This window comes from Callithrix jacchus, chromosome 22 (genome assembly GCF_049354715.1).
Source record: "Callithrix jacchus isolate 240 chromosome 22, calJac240_pri, whole genome shotgun sequence".
Lineage (NCBI taxonomy): Eukaryota > Metazoa > Chordata > Mammalia > Primates > Cebidae > Callithrix > Callithrix jacchus.
Genome location: NC_133523.1, coordinates 7,049,734 through 7,061,703, shown reverse-complemented (window position 1 = coordinate 7,061,703; position 11,970 = coordinate 7,049,734). Strand labels below are relative to the sequence as shown.

At 55.9% G+C, this 11,970-nt stretch overlaps 1 protein-coding gene across 5 annotated transcripts in view; it reads right to left on the bottom strand.

Annotated features, from left to right (window-relative positions):
- Positions 1 to 2,600: 2,600 nt before the first annotated feature.
- Positions 2,601 to 11,970, bottom strand: part of ARHGEF18 (Rho/Rac guanine nucleotide exchange factor 18) — a 120,398-nt gene continuing 111,028 nt past the window's right edge. For all 5 annotated transcript variants that reach the window (XM_035287456.3, XM_054249491.2, XM_035287459.3 and 2 more), the window contains 8 exons: positions 11,741 to 11,878; positions 11,008 to 11,138; positions 8,367 to 8,423; positions 8,225 to 8,272; positions 7,659 to 8,129; positions 5,987 to 6,293; positions 5,084 to 5,209; positions 2,601 to 4,987 (listed from right to left, as the gene is read on the bottom strand). In XM_035287456.3, the coding sequence (XP_035143347.3) occupies positions 4,815 to 4,987; positions 5,084 to 5,209; positions 5,987 to 6,293; positions 7,659 to 8,129; positions 8,225 to 8,272; positions 8,367 to 8,423; positions 11,008 to 11,138; positions 11,741 to 11,878 (1,451 nt within the window). In that variant the 3' untranslated portion in view covers positions 2,601 to 4,814. The remainder of the gene's footprint in view (positions 4,988 to 5,083; positions 5,210 to 5,986; positions 6,294 to 7,658; positions 8,130 to 8,224; positions 8,273 to 8,366; positions 8,424 to 11,007; positions 11,139 to 11,740; positions 11,879 to 11,970) is intronic.

Below are 11,970 nucleotides of genomic sequence, written 5' to 3'. Positions count from 1 at the left end.
GGGAGACAGTTTGGTGGCTTTTAAAATATTCACAGTCATACAAGCGGTGCCACGGTCAACCTGAGAACATTTCCATCATCCCAAAGAGAAACCACCTCACCCCTTAGGTGTTACCTGCCCCCAGACCCCAGGCTTGGTGACCACTGTCCTGGGTGATCACTCTGCAGAGTTGCTGATTCTGGCTCAGCAGTTCTCAACCTTTCAGGGGCTGGGGACAGACCCCTTTGAGGCCCTTAGGTGTTACCTGCCCCCAGACCCCAGGCTTGGTGACCACTGCCCTGGGTGGTCACTCGCAGAGTTGCTGATTCTGGCTCAGCAGTTCTCAACCTTTCAGGGGCTGGGGACAGACCCCTTTGAGACCCTTAAGGACTACAGGTCCTCTTTTTTGAGATGGAATCTTGCTGTTGCCCAGGCTGGAGTGTAATGGCGTGATCTCAGCTCACTGCAACCTCTGCGTCTCGGGTTCAAGTGATTCGTCTGCCTCAGCCTCCTGAATGGCTGGGATTACAGGCACCTGCCACCACGCCCGGCTAATTTTGTATTTTTACTGGAGACAGCGTTTCACCATGTTGGCCAGGCTGGTCTCGAACCCCTGGGCTCAAGTGATTCACCTGCCTTGGCCTCCCAAAGTGCTGGGATTACAGGTGTAAGCCAGTGCCCAGCTACTACAAGCCCTCTTCGCAGAATATCTCATTTTAGAGTGCCCCAAGCTCCCCAGGGCCTATAAGGTATGCTGAGGAAGGCTGGGGGCATCCCAGTGGAGGGGTCAGCTAGGCAGAGGTCAGGGGATGGCTGGGGTCAGGGTGGAGGGTGCTCTGTGGGTCAAGTGGACAGTGGAACATGTGTGGGCCAGCATATGCTCGCCTACGATGAGGGTCCCAACACCACCATGCACTTCAGCAAATCAGAGTTGGGAGAATGAGAGAGAGAGAAAACCCCAATGTCCACTTTTTCAGGAGAAAAGCTACTGGCCAGTTTTACATTGTGTGCATTTGACTGCAATGGAAAAAAAATGAGTTGGGTGTGGTGGCTTATACCTTTAATCCCAGCACTCTGGGAAGCTGAGACAGGAGGATTACCTGAGGTCAGGAGTTCAAGAACCAGCCTGGCCAGCATGGTGAAACCCTGTCTCTACAAAAATACAAAAATTAGCTGGGCATGATGGCGGGGGCCTGTGATTCCAGCTATACTCAGGAGGCTGAGGCAGGAGAATTGCTTGAACTTGGGAGGTGGAGGTTGCAGTGAGCCAAGATGGCACCACTGTGCTCCAGCCTGGGCGGCAGAGCAAGAGTCCATCTCAAAAAAAAAAAAATAATAATATAATAATAATAAAAAAGAAATAGTAAATTATTTTTACCTTTTTCTTTAAAAAAAAATTCATTTCTTTTTTCAATCCCCCAAATTTCTCTTTTTTTTAACCCCTTAGAGACAGAGGCTCACCATGTTGCCTAGGCTGCAGTGCAGTGACACGATCATAGCTGCCTGCAACCTCAAACCCCTGGGCTCAAGAAATCCTCCTGCCTCGGCCTCCTGTGTAGGTGGGACTACAGGTGCACACCACCATACCTGGCAAGTTTTTTTTTTTTTTGTGGAGAAGGGGTTTCACTATGTTGCCCAGGCTGGTCTTGAACTCCTGGGCTCAAGCCATCCTCCTGCCTTAGCCTCCCTAAAGTGCTGGGATGACAGGTGTGAGCCACAGCACCCGGCCCTCCTTTTCCTTTTTTAATATGGCTACCACCAGTGAAAAGTTCCACACATGGCTTGCATCATCTTTCTGGTGGACAGTGCTGCCTGAGAGTCCCATTTGCACTTCCTGGTGATCTAGTGATCGACTTTATACCTAGTCACCTGGTGATGGGAAACCCTCTGTTGAAACGGCAGTGACCCTGCCTCACTGGACTGGGTACTCAGACCAGGTGGAAATGATGATTGAACACCCACAGCCAAGCTGCCTCTCATACCAGATAGAGGAACTGAAAGTTCTAGTCTTGGGGGTTATTCTGGATTAAAAGCAAAAAGATCAGCAAAGCTGGGCTGTGGAGGCTCCACGAAAGTCTCAAGTGTACCCGGTGGGCAGGACCTACAGAGGCACCTCCATGCCCAACTCCTGCCTGTGCCTGTAATCCCAGCACTTTGGGAGGCTGAGGTGGGCAGATCACTTGAGGTCAGGAGTTCAAGACCAGCCTGGCCACTGTAGTGAAACCCTATGTCTACTTAAAAAATACAAAGATTAGCAGGGCATGGTGGCGCGTGCCTGTAATCCTAGCTACTTGGGAGGCTGGGGCAGGAGAAGTGCTTGAATCCAGGAGGCAGAGGTTGCAGTGAACAGAGATCATGCCACTGCTCTCCAGCCTGGGTGACAGAGCGAGACTCCATCTCAAAAAAAAACCAAAAAACAAAACCAAAAACCAACAACTGGGGACTGGACCTGAAGGGGTCGGTCTTCTGAGCAGGACATGGAAGGTAGGGGGACGAGCTGAGGTGCGGAAGCCATGGAGAGCCCCCCACCAGAACTCCAGAACCTGCTACTCCTGCAGCGATGTTTGGGCAGAAGATGACCCTAAAGCAAAACCCCCAAGAACACCCATGCCAGTCACTCCTCATCTTGGACACGTTTATTGCTAGAATCAGGTCTTAAGTTCTAAGGCGGGTCAGAAAGATCCTTGGTGAGGAAATGTTGTAATCATTGTAAAAATAATTAGCAGGTAACTAAGATCATGACCACAATGGACGAAGACGTGTGCAGATCCCACGAAAATATGAACATTTGCTCGACTGTCAACTTTACAAAGAAAATCGGGCTCCACCCAGGAATGGCCGAGGGCACTGCTGAGGGAAAGGCTGTCAACGCCACCACCCTACGTGTAGCACGACTGAGACCCCTTGGCCATGTGTTGGGGATGTGGGTTCCCACCACGTGGCCAAGCAGAAATTCCCTGAACTTCTCTCCCATCCAAGGAATTGTGGCGTCTCAGAGGGCTGGACTGGCGCATGCCAGCTCAGGGTGCAAGGGTCCGGGAATGTTCTCTTCACAACAGAACAGGAACATACAGTCAGCTTTTGTAAAGTGCTCCGGTACTCAGTACGAAAATACAAAACACTGATTAAAACATGGCACAGAGGGAATCTGACGGGGGAGGGGGGGACGCTCGGGTCACAGGGTGGAGAGCGTTGCTGACGGCAAAGGACCAGGCTGAGTGGAGCCGAGGTCCTCCGAGGGACCGGGAGCCTGGGGATGCCCAGCCACTCACTCTGTTCTCAGGACTTTGTTACTGATGGGCTGTGTGGCTCTGGTTCCTGTTCGGCATCAGCTCCTGCCCTGTCCCCTTCGGAGCCCACAGCACCCAGTGGGTGCCTCTGCCCAGGGGAGTAGTTCCTGAAGGAGCTTCCCCTCCCCTGTGCCCATCTGTCCCCGAGTGGCGACAATGTCCCCATTCACTGTATTCAGCATCACAGGAGTGGCCCTGCCAGTGCGGTGGGAGGAGAGCCGAATCCCCTGGATCTGCGGTTCCCGGGACCCTGGGTTTGGGAGAAGGACTTGGTCCTTGGGGGGCGGGGGGCATGCATGCCCCATTGGGAACAAGGACGACCAGCCAGGACCCAGTCCTGCCACCGATGCTTCAGGAGGTGCTGTGGGGAACCCTGGGGTGCAGAACAAGGCTTGAAATGTGCCCCTCGTCCACCGAAGCCAGATCATGGGTGGATCTGACCACCTCGGGACATCCCAGCACCTTCGACACTGCCCAGCACCTCCTTCCTGCACTCCTCCGGGGTGGTGGACCAGGGGCTGCAGCAGCTCATGCAAGCGAGGGGCCCACATGGCGGCCACTTGTCCGCTTGCCATAACATCTCTAGGCACTTCCTCCCATGTCCCAGAGCGCGGCGCTCTAGACAGTCTGTGATGTGCCAGCCACCGCCCGAAAGGTGGGACCCCAGCCCTGGGAGCTCGTTTCCTGAGGGCTGAGGACCCTGCCCTGGAAGTGTGTACCCACTCTGGCTGAAGCTAGAGGCCTGCCCCCGAGACAGGCTGAGTGTGTGAATGACGATGGGTGCCCTGGCAAAGTAGATTTTGGGAACCAGCTAGTTTCAAAGCTGGTGCCAAATAAAAAGGAGCAAAGGTCAGCCCCTTTCGCAATGGGCATCCGAACCCACAGAAGCTGCCCGGAGTGCCACTGGTGTCCCCTCAGTGGGCCCTGCCTGTGGCCCTCTCTGCCCCTGTCCCCGTGCCTGGCTCATTCTCTGGCCCTGAGGTTCACGGTGAACCTGCATGGGTCTCTGCTTGGGACATGGATTCTGCCTGATTCTGGGGACAGATGCTGCTGATGCCAGCAGCCCCTCCTGGCGCCCTAATCCCTGGCTCCATGTCGCACATGGCCGTGGAGCGTGGGCCCAGCCAGCAGCTCCTTCTCAGAGCGAGGTTGGCCCTGTCCCTGGCTCCGTGCAGAGCTGGCACCGCTCCTCACTGCCTCGGAAAAACAGCTTGGAGGTGATCTCCGCGCCACCTGGTTGGGGTGCTCTGTGATTTCAGACAGATCCCTGGATTAGTTCTGGCTCAACTTTCCATTAAAACTTTCCTCTTTGAAAAAAAAAAAGAGAAGAGGTTCAGAAAGTGACCCAGGCACCACCACTAATCCTATAGAAGGAACCTCGAGGCCTGGAGCACCACCAGGACGGGCCCGGCCGGGCGGTCATCACCGTTTGCTCAGGAAGAGAAGGGGACAGCTCGGTGGGCATGGTGACCCCACAGGGGTCCCCAGAGAGCGGGAAGGGTGGGCAGGGCAGGGAGGGGCCTTGCACCTTGAGTCACGGCCCTTTTAGAAAAAGATGACATCTTCCTTGCTGGTATCCTCCTTGGCGCTGAGTGGTGTGGCTGGCAGTGTCGAGGGAGCTGGGGGCCCAGGTGGGAGGACTATGCCCCCGGCCTTGAGAGAGAAGCCCTCAGAGAGGCTGTCGGCTGGTGGTGGGCTCGGGGCGGGGAAGCCAGGGTCTGGAACAGAGAGGGGGTCCAGACTGTGAGCAGCCTCTGGGTGGTGCCAGCGGCCCGGCTGCCCTGGGCCTGGGCTCATGACGGGTGGGAACTCACCTGGCAGGGGCGCAGGGCTGTGGCTGCCAGGCAGGATGGGGCTTAGTGAGCGGCGGTTCCGGGAGGTGCTCTCATCCTTCCCCATGAGCTTGTTGAGCAGCAGCTGCTGCTTCAGGTCGAAGGATGCTGGAAGAGGGAAGGCGCTTGGGTTGGCTCCAGGCTGGCCAGCCGCCCCTACCCCACAGGGCAGCCTCCGAGAGCAGAGGGCCCTGCCACCCCAGCTGACACTTCCTACAGCAGCCTGGATCCTGTAACCTGAGCTGCTCAGATGCTAAGCCCCGGATTCAGGGAGAACAGCTCTACCCTTGCTGCAGAAGGGCCTGGGAGTCACCCCACAACTGGAGAGGAGGCTGAGCCTCCTACGGAAACAGCACAGGCCCCAGCGGCCACGGGACACAGCCCCCGCTCTTCAGGAAAGGTCCCAGGATATCCTGGTTGTCCCCCAGAGGAGCAGGGCTGGCTCCTGGACCAGAGGAGCCCCTGGGCGCCCTCCCTGGAAACACTGGGGCTGCTCTGGGCTCTATGTCCCCCCTGTGGAACAGGGACCTTCAGCAGAGGGGCCTGCACCCGTCCCAGTCCCAGCTGTGCTTATCCCAGGTGGCCAGGGCTCTCTGCCTTGTTGCCTGTGTCCTTTTCTGAGGCTCCTGGTCCCCATCCCACTGTTTGAGGGTTGAGGTGGGGAAAAGACTGAGGGTGGGCCATCTCAGTTTTGGGGCTGGAGACCAAACATGGCCCCGTGTGGGTGGCCTCAGCCACAATGCCAGCTGTGCCCTTCTGGGTTTCCTCTCTGGAGGGCGGCACAGGTGTCCCATGCCTCCTGGCTCCCAGCGAGCCCCTAGAGCCTGACCGGTTGCCCACGGCTGCACCTTCCAGGGCCAGGTGGAGGGGGCGGGGCCAGCTCACCTGAGCTTTCCCAGCGCTGGGAGCCCCTGCTCTTGCTGCCCTTGTCCTTGCCACCCTTGGTGGAGGCCGCCAGCTTGGTGGGGATCTGCTGCTGCACAGCCGCCTGCCTCTGGAACTGGTTGGTGGCGCTAAGCAGCTGGATGGGTACGTCGCTCTTGGCCTGCCGGCTCTCAGCAGGGGCACTGTCCCGGCGAGCCACCTCAGGGCGCTCTGTGTACTCTGGCCCAGCGCTGGACAGCAGCACGCTCACCCGAGGCCCCTCCAGCCCTTCCCCGTTGAAGCTGGGAGGGTGGCTGGGGGGCTGGGCCTGGGGGGACAACAGCAGATACACTACAATTCAAGGTTCCTGCTGTGCGGCCTCTGGAGAGCCCCTGAGGGTCGTGCACAGGAGACCCTCAACCTCTCCTGTTCGGGACAGAGCTAGGAGCAGCTTGAAGGAGCTGCTAGTCATTGCCTGTCCCCAATGCCTGCTAAATATGCATACCTGTGGTGACAGTCAGTGGCACCCAAACTGTCAGACACTCATATACAAACATGTCACACACATTCATGTTCACATCTGTTCACACAATCCAGGGTTTTATAAATTTGTTTTCTCAGACACAGTCTTGCTCTGTCACCCAGGCTAGAGTGCAGTGGCACAATCATAGCTTTTGAGCCTCTTAGGCTCAAATGATCCTCCTGCCTCAGCCTCCCATGTAGCTGGGACTAAAGGCATGTGCCACTACACCCTGCTAATTTTTGTAATTTTTTTTAGAGACGAGTTCTCACTATGTTGCCCAGGTTGGTCTCAAATTCCTGGTCTCAAGCAATCCTCTGGCCTCAGCCTCCCAAGTAGCTGGGGTGCACACCACAGCACCCAGCTTCATTTTTTTTTTGTTTTGAGATAGAGTTTCGCTCTTGTTGCCCAGGCTGGAGTGCAATGGGGCAATCTTGGCTCACCACAACCTCCGCTTCCCAGGTTCAAGCAATTCTCCTGCCTCGGTCTCTCGAGTAGCTGGGATTACAGAAATGCACCACCATGCCCGGCTAATTTTTTGTAGAGATGGGGTTTCTCCATGTTGGTCAGGTCAGTCTTGAACTCCCAACCTCAGGTGATCTGTCCGTTTCAGCTTCCCAAAGTACTGGGATTATAGGCATGAGCCACCACGCCGGCCCATTATTATTATTTTTTTGAGACAGAGTGTCACTCTGTTGCCCAGGCTGGAGTGCAGTGGCGTAATCACGGCTCATGGCAGCCTCAACCTCCCGGGCTCTACTGATGCTCTCACCTTAGCATTCCAAGTAGCAAGGACTACAGGCACTCACCACCACGCCTAGCTCATTATTGTTACTGTTTTTACAGAGACGGAGTTTCGCCGTGTTGCCCAGGCTGGTCTGGAACTCTTGCTTGCACCAACGTGCTGGGATTACAGGAGTGCATTTTTTTTAAGTTTTTAACATTTATGGAACGTTTTGAGCAACAGCGTTCTGTTAAGCATTTAACGAGCTCTAAGAAAGGTTCTATGTTGCGGCATGTGCTGTGAATGTAAGGCTATCTCATGCTTTAGCTCATTTACACTCATGCACGCACCCACGTACCCCATCACATACGTGCTTGTGCAAATGCACGTGCAAAATGGCCACCCCCCCCACACCCCCCACCTGTGCACACGGGCTGCTGCGCGCTCACCTCGGCCAGTGCATCAGGTGGCAGCGCGCCTGGCGCAGTGTTCTGCTTCTTGAGGCGGCGCAGCAGCTCCAGGCGTTCCCGCTCGCGCTCCACGGCGCGCTGGGCCTCACGCAGCCGCTCCAGGTCGTGCTGGTAGGCCTGGCGTTGGCGCTCCAGCTCGGCGCGCTCCTGCTCCAGCCGCTGGCGCAGTTGCCGCGCCTCGCCCTCGCGCTCCTGCAGCCTTGCGCCTGCGCGCTCCAGCTCCTGCCGCTGCCTCTCGCGCTCACGCTCCCAGCGCTGCTGCTCCTGCCGCAGTTGGTTCTGCAGCTTCTCCACGGCCGCGCGCTCCTCCCGCTGCTTCTCGAAGTTGCGCTGCCGCTCCTGTTCCAGCAGCAGGTTCCCGCGCGTCGACTGCAGCCGGAACTGCTTCTCGCGCTCCTGGATGGCTGCCCGCTGCGTCTCCACATAGCTGTCCTGGTGGGCGATGACCGCCTGTGGAAGGCCAGGGCCAGGCAGGTGAGAGCCGCACCCGCGTCCCAGCCTACCCGGAAAGGGTACGTGTGGCCGGCCCCACCCTGCCCCCGTACCTGCAGGTTCAGGAGCAGCTGGGACAGCGTCTGGATCCGCTGGACGAGCTGCGGGGAGGAGAGGGAGATTGACACTAGTTCTCGGGCCTGAGGCCACACAGGCGTGCACATGGCACCGGTAGGATGGACAGTGGGCGCCTACCTCTGACTCCAGGACGGTGGGCAGACCGGGGTCAGACTCCGTGCCTGGTGCCTCCACCTGGGAAGAGGACACCCGCCGTCACACCACAGAGAGCGGCTCAAAACCCACCCGACCAGACCCAAGCCTGCTGCTGCTTCTTTTCTTTCCTTATTTTTTGAGACAGGGTCTTGCTTTAGAGTGTAGTGGCCCCATCCTTCCACCTCGGCCACCCGAGTAGCTGGGACTACAGGTGTGCACCACTAGGATCAGCTATTTTAATTTAATTTATTATTATCATTTTTTTAAAGACTGGTTGTTATAACTCGATCAAGACAGTTGCAGGTTGGGAAAAAAAATTGGAAAAATAAAAATAAAGACTGGTTGCCCAGGTTGGAGTGCAATGGCAATGGCAAGATCTCGGCTCACTGCCACCTCCACCTCCCTGGTTCAAGTGATTCTCCTGCCTCAGCCTCCCAATTAGTTTTACACCACCATGCCTGCCTAATTTTGTATTTTTAGCAGAGATGGGGTTTCACCAAGTTGGTCAGGCTGGTCTGGAACTCCTGAACTCAGGTGATCACCTGCCTCGGCCTCCCAAAGTGCTGGGATTACAGGCATGAGCCACCGTGCCCGGTAGCCATGTTTAAAATTTTTTTTTCCAGCGGGTGCGGTGGCTCATGCCTATAATCCCAGCACTTTGGGAGGCCGAGGTGGGTGGATCACGAGGTCAAGAGATCGAGACCATCCTGGTCAACAAAGTGAAACCCCGTGTCTACTAAAAATACAAAAATTAGCTGGGCATGGTGGTGCGTGCCTGTAGTCGCAGCTACTCGGGAGGCTGAGGCAGGAGAATTGCTTGAATCCAGAAGGTGGAGGTTGCTGTGAGCAGAGATTGTGCCATTGCACTCCAGTCTGGGTAACAACAGCAAAACTCCGTCTCAAAAAAAAAAATTTTTGGCTGGGCGAGGTGGCTCACGCCTGTAATCCCAGCACTTTGGGAGGCCGAGGCGGGTGGATCACGAGGTCAAGAGATTGGGACCATCCTGATCAACATGATGAAACCCCGTCTCTACTAAAAATACAAAAAAATTAGCTGGGCATCGTGGCGTGTGCCTGTAATCCCAGCCACTCAGGAGGCTGAGGCAGGAGAATTGCCTGAACCCAGGAGGTGGAGGTTGCGGTGAGCCGAGATTGCGCCATTGCACTCCAGCCTGGGTAACAAGAGTGAAACTCCATCTCAAAAAAAAAAAAAATTTTTTTCCACCAAGGTCATTTCAGAAGCACAGATCGGCAGCCATTTTTATTTTAATTTTAGTTTTTTTTTGAAACGAAGTCTCGCTCTCTTGCCCAGGATGGAGTGCAGTGGCGAAATCTCAGCTCACTGCAACTTCCACCTCCTGGGTTCAAGTGATCCTCCCACTTCAGCCTCCTGAGTAGCTGGGATTACAGGCGTCTACCACCACACCCAGCTAACTTTTATATTTTTAGCAGAGACAGGATTTCAACATGTTAGCCAGGCTGGTCCTGAACCCCTGGACTCAAGTGATCCCCCTAAATTGGCCTCCTGAAGTGCTGGGATTACAGGCATGAGCCACCACACCCAGCCAAAGGATCAGCTGTTTTAAAATATTTTGTTGAAATGTGGTTTGCCCAGGCTGGTCTCAAACACCTGGCCTCAAGTGATCCTCCCAGGCCCAGGCATGGCGACCTTGCCTGTAATCTCATCTCTTTGGGAGGCCAAGGCAGGAGGATTGCTTGAGTCCAGGAGTTGGAAACCAGCCTGGGCAACATAGTAAGACCCCGTTATTTACAAAAATTTAAAAAATTAGCCAGGTATGGGGGTGTGCACCTGTAGTCCCAGCTACTTGGGAGGCTGAGGTGGGAGGATTGCTTGAGCCTAGGAGTTAGAGGCTGCGTCAGCTGTGATCATACCACTGCCCTCCAGCCTGGGTGATAGAGAGAGACCTTATCTCCCAGACCACTGGGATTATGGGTGTGAGGCACTGCACCCAGCCCCTGCTTATTAATGAAAATACATCCCTTTGTATGGGTAACAGGAAGGACCCAGGACCAGGTTATGACTAGGGACACAGGCCCAGTGGTCATCTGACTTGTACAAATCTGGGTATTTGGAAAATGAGGGGCTGGGCTGCCTGGGAGGCAGAGTGGGCTTGGCTATAAAGCCTGGGTGCCTGCCAGATCTGGCCACAGAGGCAAGTCCAAGCCTCAGAGCTGACCAGAGGCAGCTGGCCTTGGCCTCGTACCTCTAACACGGGCAAGGTTGAGTAGGCATCTGGCCATTTCATTCAATGGGAAGGGAACAGCTGGGGAGATCTGGCATCTGTAGGCGCCACCACACCTGCCCCAGCTGAAAGCTGGTGGTCCCTGTAGGGGGTTCCTCGCCTGTTGATGAAGCCACGGTGAGTGCCCTGAGCCTGTCCCCTCCTCAGCCTTCCTTCTGGGGACCTCTTGCTTTTCCCAGAAGGCCGCAGGAAGAAATCCCCTGCCAGCTACTTAATCTGGGCTGAGATATTATTATTGAAATGGAACAGCGATTGTCAATGATGGTAAGACGGAGACTAGACAGCCCCAGCAGAAGCTGCTCGCATGCATGAATCCTTATGGTGACTCAGACCGTGCCGAGCACACGATATCCACATACCGCCTGTGGTGATTCCTCAGAGCTCACAGGAATGTCACTGTCACCAAGCTTCAAGTCCGGGCTGTTTGGGGGGCCTTGCCAGTCTCGGGGCCTGGGTTCGGTGCTGCCGACTTTCTTCTTGAAACTGCCATCTGAGAACCCCAAGTCAGGGACGTGAGGATGCTGCCATCCCATCGGGAGAGGGAACCTTCCCAGTCCACCCCGAGCCCCTACCCAGGTAGGAAACCCAGGCTGGTCCCCAAATGGTGACATCTGCAGCACAGACACCTGCTGGAGAGGGGTGGGCTGCTCTGGGTACTGCTGTCACCACACAACCAACAATGCCTGGAGGGGTTCAGAAGGTTCCAGGAAACCGGCTGGGCAGAGGGGCTCACGCCTGCAATCCCAGCACTTTGGGAGGCCGGGGTGGGCAGATCACCTGAGGTCAGGAGTTCGAGACCAGCCTGGCCAATGTGGCGAAACCCCATCTCTACTAAAAATACAAAAATTAGCTGGGCATGGTGGCGTGTGCTTGTAATCCCAACTACTTGGGAAGCTGAGGCAGGAGAATAGCTTGAACTCAGGAGGTGGAGGTTACAGAGAGCAGAGATCAGATCATGCCATTGCATTCCAGCCTGGGTGACAGAGTGACTCTCTCAAAAAAAAAAAAAGAAGGTTCCAAGAAACCCCATATAAGTGAATGTGCATTCTGAAGGGCACTCTGGGGTGGGAGGGGAGGCGGCCCTGCTCTTACTCTTGCTGGGGCTATTTGTGAAGTCGTAGCCCCCGAAGGTCTCGGCCCTCCTGGGCAGGCCTGTGGAATTGCCCCCGTCTTCCGCCTGGCCGTTGGCGCTGCCTAGCCGCCTGCAGATCAGGTTCTGGATGCCCTCGACTATGGAAAGAAGGGGACAGGAGGCACAGGTCACCCTGTGGAAGTGTGCCGGGGAGTACGGAGTGCTGAGGCAGTGAGACCAGGGAGATGGA